We start from the raw sequence: 26,435 nt of genomic DNA on the forward strand, positions 1-26,435 counted from the left end.
ACTAGGGTTGCCACAAACGATTATTTTGATAGTCGACTAGTCACCGATTATTTTTGCGATTAGTCGACTAATCAGAGCATGCATCCATTGGACGTAAAACCTACAGCTTACTGCACAAGCATGCATCTGCTCTTATGTAACTATCATTAGCTTACAGCTTTAAGTGTTTAAAGTATGTGCTAACTAAAAACACTCAGGAACAAATAAAATACTAAAAAAAGCCAAACAATAACATTTTTAAGTTATCTAAGTGACATATATATTTAACCTGAGTAGCGAAAGATGGCGGTGGGTTTGAAAACGATTTGCCGGGAGTCCGGTGTTCTCACAGGCTCTAGTGAGCCTTGCCCCCGGCTAGCTATCGAGCTAGTGGGTAACAGACGTCTCCGAAAACGTCGGAGCGCTTTTGAAAATATGTGGTGTCCTGATAAACTGAGCAGATATTTGAGGTTTACACAGCTACATTCTCGCCTGAAAATATGTTAAACGTTTAATTTTGTGACCCAGAAAGAATAATAAGAGTAATATTAAAACAAACTAGCTGCCACCATTGTTGGAAACTGAGCTGGGCTGCGCTATGAATTCTGGGACGCATCTTCTTCTTCTTCGGGGTTTAACGGCAGCTGGCATCTTCTGTTTCAGTCCGTTATTACACTCTTAAATCCTACTACTTATTCCTGCGTCTTTTGTGATCTTACAAAGCTTCAAACGATGCGTCGACTATTAAATCAGTCGTCGACGATTTTGATAGTCGACGTAATTGTGACTAGTCGAGTAATCGTGGCGGCCCTAACAGTCACACAGTAATACGTATAGTTTAACAGTGGGGTCATGTGCTAAAAGGCAGATTTAGTGAGAACTCTGAGTGGAAAGTTTGAGTTTTCTTCTTCCAGAAGACCCCCAACTTAGACAACCTTTCTTCAACCAACTCAGGGTTTCTCTACAAAACTGTCAATTCTTCCTTCATAGGCCACATAACATTAATTTGCCCCAGTTCACATCTCTACAATGACAGAAACCCCATTTAGTTGTCAGTTCGTGATTTGTTATAGTTCAACAACTATTGGCTGATTTCAATTCTGCTGGAGTACTGGCTAAAAAATTATTCCTGGCATGCAAAAATGGAAGCAATATAAGGATGGAGGAATGTAATCAGTTAATACTTTTCACACCTCTGATTCTGTAAAGCCCAGTCAAATTTAACAGCATGGGACCTTTAACATGACAAATGCAAATGCACAAGTTCCTGCAAATATAGTTTGCTTAATTAACAGCCACTAAAGACAATAGCTAGGTTTTGTCTAAAGTCTAATTCATTAGGGCCACACTCCTTTTCTCCCCACTGGCACAACACAATATGCCAATTAGGCTTCGAGCTAACAAGCGCTGCCCTAAGCAAACACATGTGCTACCTACATCAGCCTTAGATTGAAAACAAATGGAATAAATCAATCTCCACTTCTGTCTGTCTCAGGCAAACAATCTACACTTCCAGGCAGCGATATCCAAACACAAGTACACCCAGATGTGTGCACGCACATGCACACTACACAGACACACGCAGGTACAGGAGATGCCTTTAGCCAGGGTTGATATAGCAGATGTCCTTAAGCAGGTATGATGGTCCTTCACAACCACTGCCAATCAGTGTGGTCAGTGTGTAACCTAACCAAGTATACTAAACTTTCCTTTTCTCTTTCCTTTCTGTGAGTGAGTTCCCCAACCTACATATGTTGTCACATCTAAATAATGCATATTTAGCAAAAAGAACATGAAATCTAAAAATGACAAGATTAGCAAATAATTATTTTAAAAAAACAACAACAAAAACCCCATTTTGGATAAATGGTGAGAAAAAACAAGTGTGAAGAGATAAATAATGGGTTGAAAAATCAGGGGTGGTGTGGATGAAAGAGTAGTCTACTTCATCTGACAGGCCTGAGAGGGTGTGGAAAAAAGGCCAGGAAGCAGAGGCGTAGATACATTATCTGCAGCACAACACAGGCACAAGATAAATGAAGGCCACTGCTCCCCATCATTATGACATACATGATGACAGTAACCGAGAGGTGCAGAGGGGAAAAGTGAAGGGAGGAGACCAAGGGTAGGAAAGGAGAAAGTGTGATAGGCAGAGGGAAGAGAAAGAAGGTGACTGCCCGTCTTTCATCAAAAAAAAAAAAAAGTCAATCTGCGCGTGTCTGTTAGGGATGCACCAGTTTAATATTTTACCTGGATATTGGTCCAATCTGGACTCAGAAAGCTTGGTCGGTGATTGATAACAACAAGCAGAGCTATGTGGCAATCCACTGAATTCAGTTCTATGTTAGTGACCTGGTTGCTGGTGGAAAAGCAACTAGCTAAAACTTAATTATATAACACACTTCAAGACAAGAAACCAGTCACAAAGTGTTACAGGGGTATTTAATTTAAATTAATTTTTTTAAGAGCAAATACAAGGTAAAAGTAAACCAGGTAAAACAACACAGAACATACAAACGTTCTGAATACATGAGTTTTAGTGCATTACAAAAGATCAAGTCGGAGGAGACGAAGGGATGAGCAAGTGTCTCCAGTTCACTTTTTGAGACAGAAAGGATGGGAAAGACCTTAGATGTTTGGAGAATGATAAAGTTATTTGCCATCCAGCCACCAGTTGCAGTGAGACAAAATAAAATGGTTAATTTATATGTGCTGAGATATAAAGGAGAGGTACAGTTCAATGTTGTCAGCATACAGATGATTAAAAAAAGGTTTTCAAACTACTACTAATAATATGACATAATGAGATAATAATATACCACAAAAATAACATGAGACTGAACCCAGATCCTTGTGGAATGCCACATGATTTTGGGGTGATAAGAGCTAACATAGCCAAGGAGGAAGCTAAAAGCAAAGTCCATGTAGTTTGGAGTCATTTCACACCTGCTTCGTAAACAGCTTTATTTTGTAAGGGAATAGAGGAAACTAGTGTGACTGTAAATTACAAGAGTACAAAGTAACCTGTTGCCATGTATTATTTTACTAATGAATACCAATTCCCTAACGGTGTTCCTTCCTCTAAAAAAGAAACCAGGAATTAACCTATTAATTTAAGTCTGGTGTCAAAAAATCCTCTGTAGCGGTATTCAATCACAACTGGAAAAAGACAGTTTGATGCATCTCCTGGGTGTGTGTGCGCGCACCTGAGAAATTAAATCATGAATGAACCTAAAGTAATAAATGAAGTAATAACCTAATTTTACTCAAAGTTCACCTGAAAAAAGCAAAAATTTAAAATCAACTTTACTGTTGAAGTATGACGCCCGAGTTCTCTCTAGACTGGATTTCATTTTCAAACCACCATTTCCAGCACACTGACCGTGAACACATTTTAATGACACTGCCAACCAGGACAGGTGTAACCTGACAGGCCAATCAGCATTTCCCAACAGCATGGTAATGTGCAGGCTTTCATTTACAAGCAATTCACTCTACAGATGACTTTATTAACAATAAATTAATCATTGTCACCATTAATTTCTGTAGCCAATCATCAACTTCGCCCTGCTATACAGTACAGTAAATATATCGCTGACCTTGGAACACTCTCTTTCCCATTATTTCAGTAAAACTCCACAGTGCACTTGTTCCTACAGCTATACATTAACAACGACTTTCGAAGACATTAAGTCCTCGTCCTCTTCTCTACAGAGGAAAGATGACAAACGCATTCTTTCTATGCATTGTCATGGTCAGCTGGTGCGGATGTGAGAGAGCAGATAGCTCCGTCGTGGCATTCTGTCCGTCCGTGCATTCATCTGTCGGGAGACGGGAGCAGTGATAAATGTGCAACTTGTCGGGAAGTAAATGGTGGTATCGAGTTGTGGTCTGGTCCGGAGTGTCAGGAGAGGTGCGGGGCTAATTTTCAGCAGCAAGGCTATAATGGGATGTGTGTGCCTATTTGTGAGTGTCTCTGCGTGTTTGTGTGAGTGCACCCACCACGGTCTATGTTCCACCTGGCACAGTGGATTAGGTGCAATTAATCTTAGTTAAGCAAGCCCTGCGGAGAGCTGCCTCCGTTACACGCGCATGTACATACAAACACGCACACTGTGCCACAATCAGGCACACAAACCACCCTCAGTGATGCAGTGATGCACAAGAGGGAGTGCGAGCATACTGAAGCAGCTGCTTTGTGTGCATAACACACTGACGAGCTCACCGTATGCACATTTGACAACGCTGCTTGTCAGGCCTTTGTTTTTACAGTGGGAATGGGGAAGGGGAAATCATGTGTATTCGCATACTTGTTTATCTTCTCAAATGTGACAAAAAGGAAGGAAATTGGGTGCTCACAGTCATACAGGTGTTAGCATCAACAAAGGTAAATGTCATAGCTAGTGGAGGTTTATTTATTAACTGTGGTGGCCGATTTGGTGACATTATGAAGGCAAAGGGGAGTAAGATATCATCTGTGAGGTCACAAAAGCCCACAAGAGTATTAGAATGGGTAATGTTACATGTTGTTTCCTTTGAATGATGAAGCCTAGCAATAGAGCTGATGGGTGCTTCCCATAGAATGCTGAGCAACTACCTTAACAAGCTACAATACTTGCTAACAGCTGACCAAACATAACATACCAACATAAACATTCAGTTTGCAGAAAACCACATTCAACTTGTACACATTTCACATTTGAGTGTTTGTGAGGTCCAAGCAATGAAGGGGATACACAATTCAACACAGGCTTCCACATACCCATTTTTCAGTCATGCACATGCTTCTTCCTTTAAATGAATAATTCTCATGACAAATAAGAAATGCCTTAAATGCAATCAAGATTCATCAAATCATTAATACATATATTTGCACTCGAGCGAACACATTAAATGTAAAAATATTTTAAATACCTATTTTTTGATATTATACTTTAAGCTTCACATAAACAATACGAGGTACCCCTCGCGTTGCTAATGGCTGCAAACAGGTTTTGAAAGTGCACTCAGTCCTGTGTAAGAGAAGCTGGAGTAGCTACACCTGTGACTACATGAACTAAGTATCTGTGCAGAGAGAATTAATTTCTGCACCACCCACATCATTTGTTTCAAACTAAATCCCAAGTGGCTTCACCTGTGTTTTTTTTTTTAAACAACTAATAATAAAAAATTCACAACTATCAGACTCGCATGAGTAAACGCTTGCCCATCTGTGACTAAAACAGCCCAGCAGAGCTGCAAAGGAAGATGAGAAATTTTGGATATTCAGGTTTCTGGAAGTAAAAGTCTTCATTGGCTTCTGCTTATAAAACGAACGGTGACTCTGGGGGAAAAATGCTGTCTCAATGTGGAAATGTCAACTACGTCTTTGTGTTGTCAGTCACTGCAGATATATACTTAGTTTACCTCAACTTTTAAACTTAGATTGAGTGACTTTTTAATATTCCTCTACGTTTCTTTTTTGTTGTTGTTGTTTTGTTTGTTTGTTTGTTTGTTGTAAATCCTGTGGTCAGAGAAGCCGAGCGGAGCGGAATGAATCGTTAGCACATGCACCGTGTTTTCCTTGTGATTTGTCACCCTCACAGCGGCTGTGCACTGTGTGACAGGGAAAAAATAAGAGAGACCTTCTGTTGCTTCTAACATTCTTGTCAAATGATAATTTTACACACAAATATAGCCGAAATGCCAGCGCAGCTGTTGTCTTTATCTTGTGTGCGTGGTGATTTTGCCGCTACGATGCTGCGCTTACAAAATCAGTATCTTTAAAAATTACTGCCTTTAATGCTTTAAACCAAAAAGCAAATGTCCTTCCCGTGTCATGTTCAGCATCCCCACCTCATTTCTCAAATCCTTGTCACATCCCTCTCTCCTGCTTACCTTTCACCCTCCCACTAGTCCCTACAGCACACCTGGATTATCCTGCAGTCTGCAGTAATGCATTCTGACCCCCCTCCACACACACAGATGCACAAAATTTAATGCGGGGCAGAATCGTGAAGAGACAAAGGAGCAGATGAATAAAACAGTGGAACTGATGGCAATGGTGACGGCACCCGGGGGATTCACATTCTTGATTTATAACGCCAGGTGAGCATTCAAACACAGATACAGACCAGGCTCGCTGCTAACAGCCAGTCTTAGATCTACACTACAGTGAGAGAGACACAAAACTCAGGTAGAGGGGATGAAGATGAGGAAAGAGGAAATATTAGTATGGAGACAATGGGAAAGGGAATGAGTGATTTCTTTTTTATTAGAGAAAAGGCCAATGTGCCCTTGAAAACTCCTAATACATAACAGTCCACATATTAGCTTTTATGCTTATGTATTTCCTTTAAAGGTGGGCTGCCAAGTGATTTCTAATTAGCCTCACTGAGGGAGAGTAAGGAAAAACGGAGGAAATCAATTTCCCATTTGGGGCAGGTAGACTGATCTATTGAAGGGCTAACTCCAAGGTAGACCTTATCAGAATAGGTGTGGACCATTTTTTACCCAATACACACAGGCTGAATATTATATATATGTAGATACACAAGCAAAGAGCAGAAATCACGACAAAGGCATTTTTAATCCTTGTGACTTCAATTAACCCACATCATCGTGTCTGCCACGAATGACAACGTTTAGAAAACTTACAAACCCTGCAGGAGGAGAAAGCTGATCTAACATGTCCCAATTAGGTGTTTTCTTTTTTTGCATTTTGCTAGATTTTGAGTTCCCATAAAATTGCTAGCATAGTGGTATGTGCTTCAGCACTTACTCATCACTGTGTTTCCTATAAATGTGAGGAGCCAGAGAGGATGCTCTCCTTCTAAAAAGCCCCGTCCGCTCTTACTGGTCTGCTCCCAAGGGCTGAGCAGGCACCACCTACCACATCATCAGTATACGCCTCCAGGGGAAGATGATTCATTAACATTTCCTTGGCATTTTATACGCAAACAGCAAACTATTATAAATAAATAAATGAATAAATAAATAAAAGTACCCACAAAATGATTTTCCCCCATCATTGGTGTATAAACAGCACACAGTATTCACTTTAATTTGATTTCATGGTGTCTTTACAATTCCCCTTAAGACAAAATTTCAATCAGAGAAGCTTCCCTCCAAGGTGTTTATTAAATCAACCCTCATGATGAAGATGAACCATTGCTTAAAAGAAAATTTGCCTATGAAAAACCAGCGAGCAGCTGTGAACTATCCATGCAGCTGATACCGAATGTTTCGGCAGGAGTCAGCAGAGAACAGTTCAGTCTGGCTTTGGGTCCATTTCAAATCTGGTTTCTTTAATATTACAAAGAGCAAGGTAGCTACCTTATAAATAATAGACACATCTGCGGCAGACCAAAGGGGGTTATAAGAAAATGAAGGGAATGGAGGGTAGAGAAAAGGCAAGGAGAGTCTAATTATCTAACATTTCAAGTGAAGGAGAATAGTCACGCTGCCGACGTGCCAGGGACCATTGGACGGACAATGATGGATGGAGAAGAGCCAACAAAATGTGAGTCACACTCTGCAGCTTCCCTGCCCGTCAGTCAAAGCAGAGCAGAAGACATTGTTACAGTTGCAACAAAAACATTGGAATCACCAGGATTACTCACAAAATGCTAACAATGCCTCCAAAACTGCAGTCAGGGTTCCTACTGCAGAAATGAAATTGGAAGTGTGGGTTGTAGAGGTGTTCCTCATTATAATGAAATTACATACACTCTGGTTGCTGAAAAACTATGTTCCTATCCTATTGTGTAAACAATTCCCAGATCACAACAACTCTCAAAGAACATAGGAAGAGGTTTTCTAGAGGTACAAAGCCAGACACTGCTTCAAAAACATTTCTAAAGACCTTGGTGGTAACCAATCCACAGTAAGAGAACCTTCACAGACAATCCACAGTAAGACACATTGTCTACAACAAAAAGGAAAATCAAGAACACAATGCGCCTTCCTGAAAGAGGTGGAAAGAAGATTTCAAGGATAACAGTGACACACAGAAATCTAATCTCCACAGAGATTAGATTTTCTAATCTCTGTGGAGATTAGATTTCTGACTTCAGAGAGTTGTTTTATAAAGATTGCAGTAAAAGGTTAGAAGCTTAAAAACAGTTACCACATTAAATATTGTGTTTAAAGAAGTTTACAACTCTTTGCAGTCTGTGATCCAAATGTAATGAACCAAATTGTGTTTATAATACAGCGGTCGTTCAAATACCTTGTTTAAGAAGTCAATCACATATGCATGAGGTTACGACACGAGGTCACCTGGACACAGATGGTAATTTAAATGCCTAAAATGCAATTAGTCTTGCCACACCCTAAAAGATACAAAAAAAAAAAAATAACCTGAGAGTCTGGGAGAGGATGATCAAGCAGCATTTACACAAACCCACACACAGTCCTGACAACAGGTCTAATTAAGCAAGTAACTCCAAACACCAGCGGGGATGTAACAGAGGTGTGCAGTGAATTTACACCAACACATTTTGGTGCCCTTGTGATTCTTCAAGAACACGCACACCGTATTTAACAGACGACTTTGACTGCAACTGTAAGTGTTGTCTCATTTGAAACTAGGGCTGGGCGATATGACCCAAAATTCATATCTCGATATTTTTTAGCTGGATGGCGATATAATATATATATCTCGATATTTTTTTAAAGCCATAAGGTAAGAACAAAAAGAGAGTTCTTAGTCAAAGCTGTGTCCCAGATGTCACACAGGCACTTTTATTAACATACAGCATAGATATACATGAAAAAAACTACTCAAAAATAAATTATGAGCATTTATTAAATAATAATGCTCCATAAATAAAAGAAAACTATGTTGTTTTTGTGCATAACAAAGAGCTCACAATTGCGCAGTCAAAATGTAAACTAAAAGACGCTGAGCATAATAACAAAGACAGATTTCAGAGCTGCTCTCTTTCCAAGTTCGTGACTGACAGCCTGGAGTTTGAAATTCACTTCATAACCGTGTCTCTTAACAGGTGCCATTTATGGTCCTTATACACACACAATACGGTAATATTACGTCGAAGCACCTTACGTATCACTCCGCGAGGCTCCTCGGTAGCCGTAATGCTCCGACAATCCATCAAGCCGGTGCAGCTCCGTAGCTTACCAAAGTCGAACAAAAAATTTTTTGACAGATTGCTGAGCGCCGTGTTCCACATAAAATCGGTTCGCGGCCATCAAGCACAACCAGAATTCATACATAAGGCGCACTGTCGATTTTTGAGAAAATGAAAGGATTTCAGGCCGTGCATGGCGTTAGCGTGGTTAGCTCGTTAGCGTGGTTAGCTCGTTAACACGTTGACGCCGTCCAGCCCAACGCACGGGGCGATGCGCAGTAACTCGTTAACGGAGATTTGCCGTGTCCATCTTGTCTCCGCCTGCAGGTGAAGCGATGGGGGAGGAGGGGGAGTTGTGTTCAGTGAAGGAGAGGCGAGGCCGAGTAACCTTGCGTAAAGACAAAAGCGGACAAAAGAGAGGCAAACTTGTGGCTCCACAACTATAATTATAAAGTAACATAGACTATATCGATATAAAAGATATTGTCACATCTTATATCTCGTATAAAAATATATCGATATTTTAAAAAAACTCGATATATCGCCCAGCCCTATTTGGAACATTAGATATTTAATATGCAAGTCACAACAAATACTGGCATTTTCAACAGACTCTTTAGAAAAAAAACCTTTACAAGTGCCAGTGAAGAAAATACTTTTGGCTACTCCCTCGCCACAAGGGGTCGCCACAGCAGGTAGCTCCATGTCTCTGATTTGGCAGCGTTTCGTTCTCGATGCAACCTCAAAGGGGATTTGTGCCTGAAGCCAGAACACTTATTAAAATGTCTATGAAGAAGAAGAAGAACAGGGACATTTTGGAAGGACTTTCTCTTTTCTCTTGGATAATTTATGCTGAGCAATTATGCAACATCTTTCTCTTATCATTCCAGCAACAGAAGCTTCCAAAGGTATGGAAAAAGTCGATTATTGCTCCAATTGCAAAGACTACAAAACCTACATCACTGAATGATTTTAGGCCTGTTGCTTTAACATCTCTAGTGATGAAATCCTTGGAAAAGCTCATCAGCATGGAGGTTCTGCTGCAGGTAGAAAAGCTTATTGATCCACTGAAATTTGCATACAGGCCTTGTAGGAGCGTTTACAATGCTGGGGTCACTTTATTAAATTTCCTATATTGCCAACTGGATGGGGCCAAAGTCCATGCTCGGCTCCTGTTTATTGACTTTTCTTCAGCTTTTAATACCATCCAGCCACATCTTTTAGCTGATAAGCTTCTTAACCAGTTTGGTTGGATTTTAGACTTTTTAACTAACAGTTTTCAGTGTGTGAGAGTAAATGGCTGTTTTTCCAATCAGCTGAATTCTTCTACTGGTTCACCACAGGATGTTGTCCCTCTCCCTTACTATACATTTTGAATACTAATGACTGTTGTAGTACACAGGCTAACAGGCATTTCATTAAATATGCGGATGATACACTCATTGTAAGCCTCCTTCATGGTGAAGAGTATTCCCATGGGCCTGTTATGTTTGTTTCTTGGTGTGGTGAGTCATTTTTAAAGATAAACACCTTGAAATCTAAAGACATGGTCACTGAGTTCAGGAAACACAGGATGCACAGTGTACTTTGTTAATGCTACTGATAAAACTTGGGCTGTTTTTTCCTCTCTTTTTTGTGTATGTATGTGTTGTTTTATGTGTGGACATGCTCCAAATCAATTTCCAATAAAGTTACAATTGACCATTGAGTTTTAAATCTGTAGTCTAAGCAGCCAGATTGCCCTTGTAAGGAGGCATTTTTCTTTACCCTGCAGCCCAATCATATTCACTACAATCTAAAGCAATGTGGCTAATTAGTATGCTGAGTAATTCAAACAAAGGCAGCAGGAGTGACATAAACAACAAATAAACTGAAAAGAGGGTGCCAATCAGCAAAAATCAACCTCATTAATGATTACAGGTTGTTTATACATCAAGGGTAGCTTTCAATGTGCCTTTTAATTAAGTGTCTTGTTAAGACTTAAGTAGCAACAACCTGTTATCAGCTGACATGTCAAATGTACAAGTGAAATGCTCCTTGGCTGAGAAGTGGCCATCATGTTTTGTCTAAGGGGGCTAGCAACAAAAACACATCTAATTACCGAATCAGGGAGCTCAAACTGCAAAACAAGCCCCCTTATAACTTGTTTGTTTCACAAGGCTGACAACAGCTCCCATCCTCAGGGCCAATGGGAAACATGACATGAGGCCAGAGGCCTTGCAGCCAATGCAACCTGTGTCAGGCAGAGAGCTAGCAGCTTGGGGCAGCAAGCTAATCAGAAGGCTGTGGGAACGCATTCAATGGGGGAAAGACTCCACAGATAAATACAAGCAACACATAAATGCATTGTGATATGTGTCTATTACCATACAATACACTACCCCAAAAAACAAGACACTGATCACTTTTTTACCCAGTATCAGCCCTGATAGAGAGATTTTTCTCCGAGTGGCAACACCTATGGTTCAGAAGAAGACTGCAGTGCTGCAATGATGTCACAGCATAACCACAAATGAGGTGACCATTAACTATCATCATGAACTTGCATAACATCAATCAACTTCCACTGTTATATCTGCATTTGCTGATGTTAATGCGCCTATGACGGCAGGCACTGTACTGCAAATCAGGAACACAATAATTACTCCAGTTATTCAATTTTCTTGGCGCTGGCATCAATGCAGTTGCTTTTCTAAGAGAAAACCAAAAGCCATTGCTGGCTTAGTACAGTTTGTTCAGAAAGAATTTCTGGGAAATAATTACCCCAACAGGACATTTGTCGGGCGCTTTCATCCTCTCTTTTTAAAATAGCATATTTACTAATCTTCCCATTGTTGTAGCGGGAATGGAAGGAAGACTTGGGGCTACTGGGTGCAGGTGGGGACAAACAGGAGGGAGAGTGGGGGGAAAAGGAAAAGAAAGTTGATGATAAAAGAAGGAATGAAGAATGAAATACTAAAAGGAAGGAAACAATCAATGATTGCAGGAAAGAAGAAAATTGTGGGAAGAAAGGCTATAGGTAGTGCTTACCTGTGGTGAGTCTGGAAAAAAAAGGGAGGGGAAAAGAAGGAGAAGTAGTTGAGAGTGGAAGGAAGGTGACTAATTTTGTTCTACCTTCAGGATACCTCCTCCTGCTGCCGAAGTCTAGCGGCGTGGGTTGAATATCAAACACCGAAAGTGGTACTGAGCAACGGTTTGTTTGATACAGTCCCTTCTTACAAGCCAAAAAAAAAACCCACTACCCAATTATGCTTTGTAATCCTGTGAAATTCATTAAGCCACAGTTCCCAACAAATATTAACAGTTTGCTGAAGGTTTTAGTGCTTGTGTTCACGAGGGGTCTCCCAGTCGAGATTCCCCCCACCCCAAACCCATTTTTTTTGGCCCGATACTGATCCAAATCTTTTCATTTTGTGTATCTGAGCCTGATCCAATAAATATTTACCCCATGAGAATTAAACATGTATCTGCCACATGGAATTAACAGCTATAGCCTATTAAATTTGACAAAAGCTACTTAATCAAAATACCAAAGGGTTCAAATCTACTGAGCTGATCAGCTTAAACTATTTAACGAGTAAGAAAAAAAAAGGTTAATTAAAAGATTGAAACTCGTGCAATAGATCCAACTTTTTATAACATCAATTGCATGGAGGTGAGGAGGTATTTCTCACCATTTTTTGAAATACTGAAGCAAACCAAATACTGAAGCAGACCAGATCAGAACGCAAAACCAACCCAGCTTCTACGATTTGGCAGCATCATTCTAAACAGTTAAAACAACATTTGGTGCTGTGTGCAAGCTAAGAGAAACTGCTTCCAAATCCCCCTCCCTCCCTCTCGTATATTTATCTAATGGGATAGAGGAGAAATAACTGTTTTGGTGAGCTAAGTGGTTTAGCAAATTTTGCCAATCCAAGGGTCAGAAGAAGTCAATCACCAGTGTGTCCAAATAATTTTTCACACTCCCGTGCTGTAATTTTCACTATCACACACAGGGAAATACTTACAGTGTAGAGCTCGACTGTTATTAAGGGAAAAAATGGCAACAAGACTACCAAGCAGAGGTGGACAAAACAGAGCATAGGCGAGTAAAAAACAATAAACAAAGAACGGGATTTAGAGCAGCTTTGTTATTGTCCATAGCAATCCAATAAAGCATCTCTTCATCGTCTCAGATATCCAACAGGACTGGCTGCCACATCTATAGACTTAACAGACTAAACAGATTCATATATTCAAACAAATATATACATCACTAATCATACTTTGATTGAAGATGATTAAAAGAAGTGTTTTAATCCAGCAAAACGCAAATGAGTTCCTGGTATTGTGATGTAGTTGTGATTATTCAATAAGATTTCGAAAAGGAGTAGCTGCCCAAAGTTTTTGCTCAATGATTGTTTAAAGTTTTTTTTTTTTTAAATAGAAAAATCTTCGTGAACCTGTATGCAAATAGACAACTTCACGGCAAAATATGCAAAGATGGAAGAAAAAAAAACCCCCACACACACACACTGTCAAATGCAGTGAGATCTCAATAAAAACTACAATACGCGAGAGTGCAGAGGTTATACAGAACCATAATGAGAAACATGGCACACTGACACAAAGAGCTGAAAGTTACAGTGTCAACGGAGCTTTATCCACCCGCCATATTGCGCGGCACAGACTGAACAGTGAAGCTGCATGAAGTGCACCTCTCATTACTTCTTCTGTGCAAACACATTGCTGCTACTAAGAGGAGAGGTTATTAACCACTTCCAGCATGAAGGGTAAGTAATGAAGGCAATACCTGTGGGAGATCTTCAGTGTACTGTGATCCAACAATGAATTGGCCTACTGTAAAGCTTTGATTACACTGGTTTGCATCTATGAGTCCGCTGTGGTCCCATTGGGTGTGGGCAATTTAAATTTCGTCATCAGATGGTGAGTGTGCGGGTCCTGCCTGTTTTTTTCCTCCACCCCGTACGGACTTGTCTGTGGAGCATTAGCATTACATATGCTCATATGCACCTCAGGCAGTAGGCTGCAGGCGGACTTCAAAGGAGTATAACAGGAATTAGTACTTGGTCGTCAGGTCTCCAGCCTAATAGGATATAATCAAGGCTTAACTAGTTAACATAGGTGTAATACTGTTAGCTAAACAACTAAAGGTTTCGGATTATATGAATGTAGCCTCTCAATCATGTAGGTCATAGTAGTATTGAGGGCTTGTTGGTTTGTGACAACCCTCACCTCCCATCCAAGATGCTTCTTCAGTTCTAAATCCTGGGAGGTGGTCCTGAAGGTCGTATAAACCAATCTTAATTATGCGAGTCATTACATGACCGAAGGTGTGAAACAAGGCACTGGTGATTATCATCACAGGGGCCATGGTCTGAAATGCTTGTGAGAAATTGCCTTGGAAATTGCCATCAAATGAGCTCTTCAGGTCACATGACTCTAGGTGTGAGTGGGGGCTAAATCGCCTGGGAGGAGCTCTCAAGGCCGCACTGTAGGTGGTATCGCGGGCCGCTACGTCTTTTGTACAATGGTCGTTCAAAGTCAATGTAGATGGCCTACTTTACTCCTCTTTCAAAGCGTCAAGTCTTCTCAGTCCAAAATGTGAAAATGAGCATCATCAAAAGAATGTCCTTTCTCCTTTAAGTGCAAATGTACAGCAGTGTCGTCCTGCTGAGCTGCTGCTTTTATGTAACATAGGAGCTAGCTCTCCCGAAGAAAAGCTTGCTACTAGATGAAACATTTTTCACCAAAAAGAAGTCCAGTTGCTTTCATTTCAAGCCCTCAAGAGTATCAAATGATAACATTTACTTGGTTCTTTTACTCTTTTTCTACTACTAATAACTCTTTCAACCTGTTTTTCAATCGGGACAGTATGCTAATATGACACATTCAAAGTGTTTTTCTGTTTTTTGGAATATTTGGTACCCAAAGAGAAATTTTAGCCAGCACTAAGGGGAAAATACCACCTGCCAGTTTCAGTAATTTACTGAAGTAGAATAAACAGTTTTGTTTGCCTGGTCTAAAATATCTAGAAATGCACAGATTCACTGCCTTTACGGTGCGTGATTCGATCCCGCTCACTATCAAGTCAACCCCCAGATGATGAGTTGAGTCCGGTTAGCTGGTGGATTTGCAATACACCAGTGAAAACCCTGTGATAGTCGCTCTGTACTAAAATACCTCTGCTTTGTAATATTGCTGATATCACAACAAAAGAGTCGGGCCAATGCACATCATTAACATGCTATTTGAGTGCCTCTACTGCACAAAATGCCAAGAGAATAAGTGCCCGCAGTTCCACACATTTCTCTCAATACATTTTGTCAATGATGCAAGGAAAGCGTGTGTGCAAGGACACTGGAAGATAGGAGGGCTGGGGTTCAGTCAAGGTCATTTCTTTTTTCCTTTCCCATTTTTTCCTCTCTCTTTTTTTTTTTTTTTTTTTAATCTGAGGCCGATTCTGCTGTGCGTGCTCAATTACTCTTTATCTCATTCCTCACTCATTTTGGTCACATTTGCTGCCACTGACTGTCCTGTAACTACAGCTCTATACTGGCACCTGTTGATGAAAGCATAGCATAGCATATACATGCGCGCACACACAGACACACGGGAAGGGAGGGGGAAAAAAAAAAAAAAAAAAAGAGTCACGTAGCTGCCAATCCTGCCCATTGTTCATTTCGAGATAGATTCGAGGAGTAATTCTAATCTGAGGGGCCTCCAGCAGGCAATGAGTCAGTGTAAGATGATTTAGGTGTACACAGACACACACACAGATCACAAAAACACAAGGCACACACACCAATCTATCCACATATGCAGACCTTGGAAGCAAAATGTATTGAGGGTGGCTGATTTGAGGTGAAGAGAGTACACGCTTGTCAGCTCAGTCTGTGAAGGCCCAAATCTCCAGCTTTATCTCAGAGAGTATTGGTTAACTGATATGTATCAGAGTCTCATTATAATGGTCAGAGATAAGGCTGCATTGAAATAAAAGGTATAGGTCTGAAGCAAACACTGTAAAAGTCATCAAAAATTGATAAAAATGTTCAGATTTTGGACAGCGTTACCCATGTGCCTCTAGAGGACATGAGTCTACAGTATAACAGTGTGCGTCTGAATGAGTGTGTGTTGCTTCTGTCCACTTACAGAAAAAGAAAAAAAGAGCAAGGTACAGATTAATGGAGCACTGATTGAAAGTAGCGATGGAGCAATGTGATACTCATATCGCATATCGGTCTGACACAGACTCAAATGGCTGTATCGTGCATCTGTGACAGCTGGCTGATGCACGAGGCCAATCCATTCAGTTAATTTCCTTTATTCCATAGCTGTGTTCACACATACACTGCAGCTCTGAAATGTTCTTGACATTAGCTTGCAGAGCTATATGTGGAAAAAAAACTGCTCAATCTGGGCAACTACAACCACATCATAAGAAAATTTCCAAGCCTCTTTCTCAGTGAAGAATGCAGCTTATTAAGATCACTATCCGATTGGTTCATACACAAAGCATCACCAACTCAAGTGTGAGCAACTACCTCTGAGTCATTATCCAAGCTACTGCTCTGCAGCAAAGTTACTTTATTTGCAGAAACATTCAGCGTGGTTAAAAATCTTTGATACAGGCAGATGGCCTGGGTATCAGTGAGTAGCGCTGCCTATTGTTTGTCTGTACAATAGCAGCAGACGTTACATTGACAGAATTCGTTTTTTAATTCAATACGCATTTGTGACCTGATATGACTCAGATACTCTGTTATAACACAGTAGTACCACATAAATGTCTCCAGGAGTAAGTTACAATGTCTGATTCATTCTTCAACAAAACTCTGTTGTTCTGCTGCTTCTACAGTTGGTCGAGGTCACCCGCCCCAGCATCAGCACAGATGAAACACTAACAATTGCTACAGGGGCGACGAGACAGAGAGAAAAGGGTGGCCTGACTGGTCGCGCGTGTGTGTAGACGTTTCAAGCTTGAGTGTGAGACCAAAATGATCAAATGTACAGGCATTAAATCCGCTTTTCAATTTTATTTCTAAATGTGTAGTAGCATAAGTGCGTAGCATAAACTTTCTGTCAGCTTGGAGAGCGGAGATGGGAGCGCTGTGTAGCTACAGAATTGTCTGCTTTATGATGTGCTGTTGCCGTTTAAGAGGTCGAAAGCACGGAGAACATGAATGAATCCCATTTCCATCTCCGTTTTTGAATTTTGTTCCATACTGACAGAAAACCTGAAGCCTGTCACCTTTTACAGCTGGATCAAAATCCCCACTGAGCAGAGTTCTATTGTAGCTCTGTAAATTTCCCAGAGTTCACGGCAAGACGCTACTCGCTGAAGCCCTTGTTAAGTTAAAGGGAATGACAGATGGAAAATCCAGCGCTTCCAGTGTTTATAACACAACAAGCCATCACCGACACACACACACACCGACACACAGAGAGAGAGAGAGAGTGAGCTGCTCCTGACACTAACAACCTTAAGCAACCATTGGCGCTTGCATATGCCGCTGAATTTTTGACTATTGCTCGTTAGCAGCTGAAGCCTCACAGACCAGGATTTCTCCCTTTCCTCTGTTCTCGGGACCACCTCACGTTCCTCCCACCCCTCAGTCTGATGCAGTGGGGGTTTTTTTGTGCTAACAAGGAGAGAGTAACAATAAGGTGTGATAGGGGAAGGGCAGAAGTCAGAGGGCATGACACTCTTTGATAACAATGCTGACAGAAAGCAGCAGGGGAAAGGAAAACATGTGCGGATAAAGACCAAATCAAAACCCGTGCACGTTCGCACCGCCCACCTGTAACGCCAGAAGCTAGAGCACTCCATCCTTGGACTGCGCATCAACCCTTGGCACTGACAGGGTAGGACACCCAGCACCTAGTTAGCTTAGTTAGAAGTCAGCATTGACCTTAACATGACGCCGGAGGATATCTTACGCAAACTTTCAAGAAAACAGACATTCAGTTCGTTCTTGATACAAGTTTACTGTGACATCATCTCAGAAAATCAGTTACAAGAAGCCAAAAAACAAAAAATATAAATATGAATAATAATTATAATTATAATAACAACCTTGAATTTACTTTATTTAGTCAAATTTAGTGCCCTCTTTTCATTTCAGCACACAGTGATTCCATTGTGAACTTATTGGCATGTTAGATTCACTCATAATTTGTACCCTCTGCTGTCACTTCAGTCTGCGGCTGTCACCGTGTGCGTGTGAAGGGGCGGAACAAGGCAGCAAGCGCGGCAACAGAAGAGAGACGGGGAGAAAAAGACGAGAGCGTTACTTGAGTTGATGACAGCCTGTTAGCATGCAAACAAAGGCGTCCCAGCAAGCGGTAATTCTTCTAAAACCAAACACGGCATGCACCAACTGACTCCACATCACGGGCAAAGCCGGTCCTAGAACGGCGGCAACGCTGCAGATGAGTTAAAGCTAAATCAGCCAGCAACACAGGACCTGTGTCACCCCTTCAGCTCTGAGGGAGATGAGCACCCCCAGGTGTCTGGTCACAATCTCTTCCCCCGACCCCACCTCCATGCTGTTAGATAAGCTAACATACGTGGCGCGATAAGGGTCAATTTTAATGAGATTTCCACAGAAATCTACAAAGTAGTTCCCCCCAAAATTCAAAGACTTTCTGTTCACCCTTGTAAAATTTTAAAAACAAATTAGTTTGATGCAATATCTGATATAACATTTGGCTCACACGTCAGTCATGCCAAAATAAATTAATGACAAACAACAACACCTTTTGTCCTGCCAAAAACAATATACGTTTTCCACGGAAATGTTTCAAGTCAGTGTTTTCACAGCCATCTGGTATATCAACTCAAGAACACTGTGTTAATTAAAAACTTAATCATCCAAATTTGCAATTCATAATGTCACGCACCAGAATTTAAATGACAAAGCAGCTCTTATCTACAGTGGAGTTTCAAAATTTCACAATAAGCAAATACCACAGCTGCCATGTTGCTGAAGATTTCTTAATATCATCTTGTCATAAATTGAGCGGCCGCAGTCACCGGAGACACCATCATTTTACGGTTTTACTTGCGCTCGGTGCTTAACGGGTATTTATTTCACACTCTGTCGTGATGTGATAAGTGTGCGCGCGTTTTTACAGCTGCAGGAGAAGATCGATGGAACAAACAGAAAGCAGGCACACTGCTTTTAGTTACCTTCATCAAAGTCAGCATCATCCTCTGTGTGCTGGGGGAAAGGGAAGCAGTTGGTGATCTCAAGTCGGTCGTCGACTACCAGGCCCAGCAGGACGCCCTGAACCACCTCACTGCCCTGGCCCTCTTCTTGGTAGTGCTTGATAATCTTCAGCACCACCTGTGAAAAGGGAAAAAAAGAGCAACATTAGTGCTGCAGTAGAAAAGGAGGCAGAAAGGGAGGTTGATGATTCTTTATCCTGCTTTCAGTGGCATTTACTGAAAATTGATTTCATTTTCTGAATTGATAATATTTTATCCATCTTGTCGTTTATAGCATTTATGTAATTTCTTGCTATTGTTTGATTTATGGTACCAAATACAGTTGTCTCCCTGCTCGCCATGTTGATTTGAGCTCATTAGTGTGAGTTGAGGATTTTCTGTGTGAGATGCTGTTTAAAAGTCACATGGATGTCTTCCTCTGTTCTTTGGCACATTATTTTTTAATCACAGTACAAACACACTGAACAATTTTCTTATTTTCAAATAGAGAATAATGTCTAACCTCTAGTGTACAGAAAAGTGGTTTGATTTAGTAAAAGAATGCAAATAAAGACACATGATAAAGGCCTGTGATTTACGCCTAGGAAATGTGAAAATAGGAACTTCCAGTTAAAGAATTTATGTTGTTATGATTGTAACGTGTAGTTAATATACTTTAGGTTGATTGTACAACTCTAGTCACTTTGTGGCTGAGAATATTGTCCCAGCAGAGCACATATGACACATTTCTCATCAGTTCCCCACCAAGAACAACCAACACAAGGCTTCTGATTTCACCAACACCCAAAGTGATATCAAGAGAAAAACCAAACAAAAACCACCCAAAAACAATGAGACTTCATGCATCACTAGAGTTTTCTCTGCTTATATACACAAACTAAAGTGTTAGCATTACTCATTACGCAAAAGAATTACAACAACGTAAATATGAATAGTAACCCGAGGTTTAACAGCTCTGAAACAGACACCAAATTTGTGCTGTAAACGTCCACGGTCTTGTGTTTTTTCCTTGGAAAAGGTTAAAAACAGGTGCAGCAGTGTTTAGCATGAAGCGTGCTAATCTGCAAATTAGTCATATGCTCATGTTACCAATTCTCCATAGTTCTCCATGTGAAACTGCTGCACCTGGCTAGCACGCTAATCGTGCTTATTGTTTTCAAAATTCAATACATTAAGAGTGAGCAGGAAACACTTCAGTATTAAAGCAATCATTTTTGCTCTTCGTGATTTTTATTATGCACATTTTGCTGTGGAGACTCCAAACACACACTAAACGATAACACCGAAGATAAATCCTGCTCTATAATGAGTGTCACACATACATCCAGACAGCTGTGTGCACCCTGCAGCTCAAAGAATAATGATCTAGGGCCTGTATTCAGTTGTGATGGATCACAAGGATGAAATGGATGTGTAGATGTGACATAAATAATATCACACTGTTCTGGAAACAGTTCCATTTTTTTGGTAGAAACAAGCGGTTGTCGTCTGCTTGTGTAACTTTCGAGGTGCTGATGCTTGATATGGTTAAGCCCCCCGTAGCTATTACACACTTTCCCTCTGGAAAAACTATTACAAGTTGAAAAATCATGTTGTTGCACTGACAGGTGCACAGCTCAGGTTCAATACAGTTTTAACTGGGTGGTGACGGGCACAGCTACTCGTTATCAGCCCGGTCTGTAGTTCTCCTGATAGAGAGACAGAGAAGTCTACTTTTTTGGGAGTGGGATGAGGGGTGAATTTGCATGACATTGGCTCATTACTCTGGTAGGAGGAGCCTAAAACCCTGATCATATCAACAATTCATACTAATCCCCTAATGAAGCTACAATATTGCAAAACTGGGAGTTAAAAACAAAAAAATTAATACAGCAAAGCATCAGGAAATTCTGTGTGACAATGCATGATACTGACACAGGGACACTAAATACTGATATTTAATGTAAAAACTCAAAATACTCTGAGAGTACTATGAAAAAGAGGGCTATCTCATGCACCACTATCCTGAGATACCAGTAATAAGTGACGTATTTTGATATCAACAGGCTTTCTGGTGATTCCTAGCGAGATGTGAAATTGTGTAGTAAAACAGGTTTGGGGGAAAAAATATAACTCCTCTAATACTAAAACTAGAACATTTCTAAACAAATTCTAGTAAATTTATAAGAGCTCTCCCAATAGACAGCTGAGCTTAGGTCTGTTGCCTCAGAGCAGTCTTCTTATTGTCCCTGCGCCTATGTGAGTTTCCTCTGGTGCTTTAGTCTCCTCCCACACTCCACAGATGTGCATGTTAAGTTAATTAATGATTCTAAATCCAATGTAACCCAATGATCAACTTGCAACCAGTCTAGGGACCCCCACATCACAACAAAAACACCACTTACTTTGGTAACAGATTGCATAATGAAGCATTCTGCACTCTTCACTGGCCACTAAGCTCTTACATAAAAACCACAAAATTGTCAAAAAATAACCATTGTTATGTTAGGAGAAATTCTGGGACAAGTTACTAAGGCTATCACTGACTGTGGTTGAGTGCTGGAGCCCGCTGTGGTAAGCACCACCTGCAGGCTCAAACACTGGTGCATCACTGATCTTGAGTGTGTACAAAAGGGCAGTTAGTATTCAGTGCAGCTTAGCAATTTACACTGGAGAGCGAAGAGGCGGCACACATAAAATTTTCAAGAAAAATGCTATCCTTGTACAGTGGGAGGGTATATTTGGACTCGTACTCCGATATCCCACATAATCGTGCTTCATCTGGACAGAGTGTCCATGCATCATCGTATGCATTTAATTTTTAATGCCAGATAAAAATGGGCCGATAGGACAAAGCCTCCGAATGATTCAGGAGTGGGTTTAAGCTCTAATGCTGTGATACTGACACCAAGGACGGCGGAGGAAAAACTATCGCACATGCACAATACAAACATGTGGCAGGCATACTGACAAGCAAAAAATAAATAAATAAAAAACTGAAAAGCAATGGCAGAGAGCAGAGAAGGTAAAGCGTCTAAATGAACAGGAACAGGACAAAAAGCTGAAAAGCGCTGTGTGGAGGGGGAGAGCATAAATCACGCTGATAACAGTGTGGGCAGGTCACAGCCAGAGGCATTAATAATACACACATACACATTCACACATAGGAGCAGGGTGGCAGTCCTAAAGCCATGCTCACAACAAAAGAGCCAACACCACCATAAGGGAGCCCTCGCTGGTCTCGGGCAGCTGCTCGTGCACGCGCAAACATACACATACACATGCGTGCTTGTCCGGGGAGATGATTTATTTCAATAGAGCGCTGGCTCTGTCATGCAACAAGTAAAAAGAGCTAGAGGCGGGAGAAGAAAAACCAAATGGGTTGGAGTGGAGAGAAAAACAAATCTCATTCCCTGCCTGCCTGCTTTGGCATTTTTGACTGAGAGGGCAGGAAGGTCTGAGCAATAGGTCGGTGAAGAGAGACACGGGTGGAAAGGGAGGGAGAAACAGCAAAATAACTGAGTGGGAGCGCGATGGAGGGGAGCAAGGTGGCGGAGCTGGGTAGCAAGGAAATGCAATAGTGCAAATGTGAAACGGAGAAACAGGTGGATGAAGGAACGGATGACAAAAAGAAAGCAGTGGGGCAGTAGGTGAGGTGTAGCAAAGAGAGCGAGGAAGAATAAGGAGGAATCCGGCAGGGGAGAGGAGGGCTACAGTCGAAGTCTCCAGGAACAGTGGCATTGGCTGCTTTACCCTGTCCCCGGTCCCCTTTGAGCTTTGGCTCCTTTTTCCACCAGCAAATAGCTTTTCTAGTCTCCCTCCATCATTGAGAGCAGATAGCAACGGATACACAATGCTTTCAGCTATCTAGCTCTTGGCGATCTGCTCATCGCACACTTAAACAGCATCTGTCTGCAAAAAGGGAGGAGGTGAGAGATGGACAGTCGGCCAAAAACAACTCCAACAAGGTCAAACAAATAGGGCTAAACACGATGGGGGTTTAAAAAAAAAAAGAAAGGAAAAAAAAAAAGGGGGGGGGGGGGGAGAAATCCTGAATCCACAGAAATGCTTTAAAGACAGGAAGCAAAGAGGCATCTGCACTACAAAAAAAGGAAGGAAGGAAGCCTGGAGGTTTCAGTGGATTTGTAGTACTGGCTTCCTGGCGCTCAGTAAATGCCATCAGGTATTGTAAGCAAAGCCTGGAAAGCTTAACGTCTGTGCAAACCTGCATGCCCACAAAGACATGCCAACTCTCCTTCCAGTACCATCCCTCCCTACTACTCACGCTCTCAGACACACACACACACACACACACACACACACACACAAACTCACGTATAATTTTATTGATCCAGTACACCGGCAGCTAACCCAGTGATCTCACCTCATGTGGAGAGGCCCAAGATTGATATGTGGACAGTGCATTATAAATCAACAAGCTTAAAATTGAATTGTGCAAAATCAATTGCGGTCTAAATCCCCTGTTGGCTGCCTTTAATTCTTATCATAAATCTTCTGCCTCGATCACACAAAGGGGCTTATATTCCTGCCACAACGGGGCTCAAGTTATGAGAAAGTACAGCAAGAGAGACGATCGCGTAATGAGGTTTTGTTTTTTTTACCCTTATTTTCTTTTTTGCGTTGCTGAAGTGTGAACGGACTCTAAACTCAACGCCGCCTGCAAAATATTTGACAGAGAAAATACTTTTGTGTGGCAGGAGTCGTCTGTTGGGTTAAGCCACGGATGAAGACCACGGCAGATTCCCACTTCATCTGCCAGCTTTCGCCTGCTGGCGTGGTGAGATCTTTCTCAAACATGTTTGATTTTGCTAGGCCAAGTCTGGCGTGTAATGTGAAGTAGTCCAAGACTGATGTATAGCAGCCACTGACTCTGGCAACAACCGATGGGAGCAGCTGTAGCAATGTGGGGAGACAAATAATCCAAAAAATGTACTAAAAGGAAAGTACAGAGGTCAGAGCAATACAGCTAATTTATAGTGAGGATATTTATGCATATCATGCGTCCTGTCTGCTGCACAGTCCATCAAGATAGCAGCCTGGTCTAAACCAGTGCACAGTTTCATGTTTGAGACACCTCATCTGAAACCATAATACACCTTAGTCATTTTTAATTAATTTTTTTAAATCTAATTTAAGATCAAAGTCTAGCCATTGATTTCCTTGACATGTAGTATTTTCATTGCTAGGAGAATAATCTGCCATGATTGAGGAATTCACAGCATATCCAGCAAAACATATGATTAACTGCTTATCCAGGGTTTCCCCACAGAGGTCCCGCCCCAATAATATCTGGCTATCTACCCATTTCACCTTTTTTTTTCCTGCCCAAAAGAATGACGCAATCCACTAGCAATTTCCTAACGAGCAATTTCCTCAGTCTTATTTTGAAAGTTCGGTTGCTAAACAGCTACTCCCCTTCCCATCTTGTGTTTCCTTCCTGGCATACTCACCAGTCGCTCTCATGGCTCTCAGAGTCTCTCATCCCACGGTCAGACTGAGTCCAGCTTTGCCATCTTGGACTGCCGCTGGCAACAATAGTCCTTGTTCTGCTCTGAGGATCTGCTGCGAGCTGGAGGGCCACTCTAACCAGAACCTGCAGCCGGTTTAGGACTGGTTCATGTGCTGCTCCATCAAGAACAGGGACCACCGTAGCCAGCTGCTCCCCAGGATGGTTTAGTTGGCATCCAACAGTGGGGTAAGAGACTCATTGGAGAGGCAGCTAATTACTGGTCTGTTAGTTATTTGTCACAAAGGGATCCTGCAACTAATTAGCAGTGGATAAAGTTTATATTATAATATTTACTATATTAGGTATAGATGTGCCTCCTTTCACACACACACCCATGTGTGCACAGCCACCTACTACCACAAACGGGAGTATCACTGTTATCTATTACTATTTTATTGATATTAGCCTCCCTGTTTAGGGTTTTATTCATATTTCAAACTCATCCTTTTCTCTCCCTTCGCACATCTAAAGCACTCGGTGGTGAAACATGGCTGGACTAATGTTTTTTAAAGATGTGACTGAACAACAAGCAGTAGCCACCGTGACCAACAGTGCTCGGCAAAAGGCTGCACTCCTCCGACCTCTCAGCAAGGTAACCAACTCAACTGTGGAACAGTGAGCTGCTTGAAATCTGATTATTGTTGACCGAGTCTTCTTTTTTTTACTTCACATTTCAACAATGCAAGTTTGTTTGACCTGAGCAGCCGCACTGGATGCAGTCGTGCTTTATTTTTGCTCAAGTACCTGCTCAGCGAGTGCTTCAGCGAGTGTATCAAGGAACTCTGAATGTCAAATTAAAATAAATAGCATGTAAACATGACGTATAGCTTCTGTGCTATGTAGAAGAATATATGTAAAGCTATGATTCTGCATTGGATAGCAAGTCATCTCCTGTGTGCATGGCAGTAGATCTGTACTACATTATTATATGACACCTCCCTGTCAAGCACAGGCTCAAGAACCTGAGGCTTATCTAAAAACCCCAGGGGGGCAGAAGGGACTGTTCTTGCTGAGAGTGGAAAATGACTGTTACATGAAATGTTAAGATTAAACTTACTTTGTTTTTTCCCTTCCTTTCAAGTCAGTGAGACCGTCAAATCACGGTGCCAAAATATCCTGCACAAAGCACTCTGACTTTTCCTTAATTCGTGGTACAAGAATAAGACGCGTGTCTGACGTGCATCGAGGCTTCTTCTCAACAGAGGCAATTGTGTGATCTCAGTAGGTGTTTAATGGAACCCACTGCAGTGCTGCTCTCCACTTCTGTGGCAACATCAGTGACTGAAACCTCTTCAAAAGCAAGGAAACAATTCAGTTCTACTACACAACAGCAGTGATGCTGTCTACGGGCAAGCCTCCAGCTAAACCTCTGACAGGCGTGTCATGACGCAACACGACAGCAACAGCTGCATCTCAATGCATTCAGGTGAAGCGCATTTCATAACGCCACCTGAAATAGACACCCTTCCTTCAGCAGTCTCCATTCAAATGAGGCTGCACACTAAGCTCTTCCTGACTGTTTTTAATTTAAGTGTTGCGATTAAAATGTTTGGCTGATAAAGCCGAGAAAAGGAATTAAGAAAATCTCATTAAGGGTCTAAATAATACACATGGAGGTGAAATATTCAGATTTGAAATTAGA

At 41.4% G+C, this 26,435-nt stretch overlaps 1 protein-coding gene across 1 annotated transcript in view; it reads right to left on the reverse strand.

Moving 5' to 3' along the window:
- Positions 1 to 26,435, reverse strand: part of LOC113031491 (eukaryotic translation initiation factor 3 subunit H) — a 59,777-nt gene that overhangs the window by 32,018 nt on the left and 1,324 nt on the right. The window contains exon 2 of the mRNA XM_026183613.2: positions 19,246 to 19,402. Coding sequence (XP_026039398.1) covers positions 19,246 to 19,402 — 157 coding nt within the window. The remainder of the gene's footprint in view (positions 1 to 19,245; positions 19,403 to 26,435) is intronic.

The sequence above is a fragment of the Astatotilapia calliptera genome, chromosome 11 (assembly GCF_964374335.1).
Source record: "Astatotilapia calliptera chromosome 11, fAstCal68.1, whole genome shotgun sequence".
In the NCBI taxonomy this organism is placed as follows: domain Eukaryota; kingdom Metazoa; phylum Chordata; class Actinopteri; order Cichliformes; family Cichlidae; genus Astatotilapia; species Astatotilapia calliptera.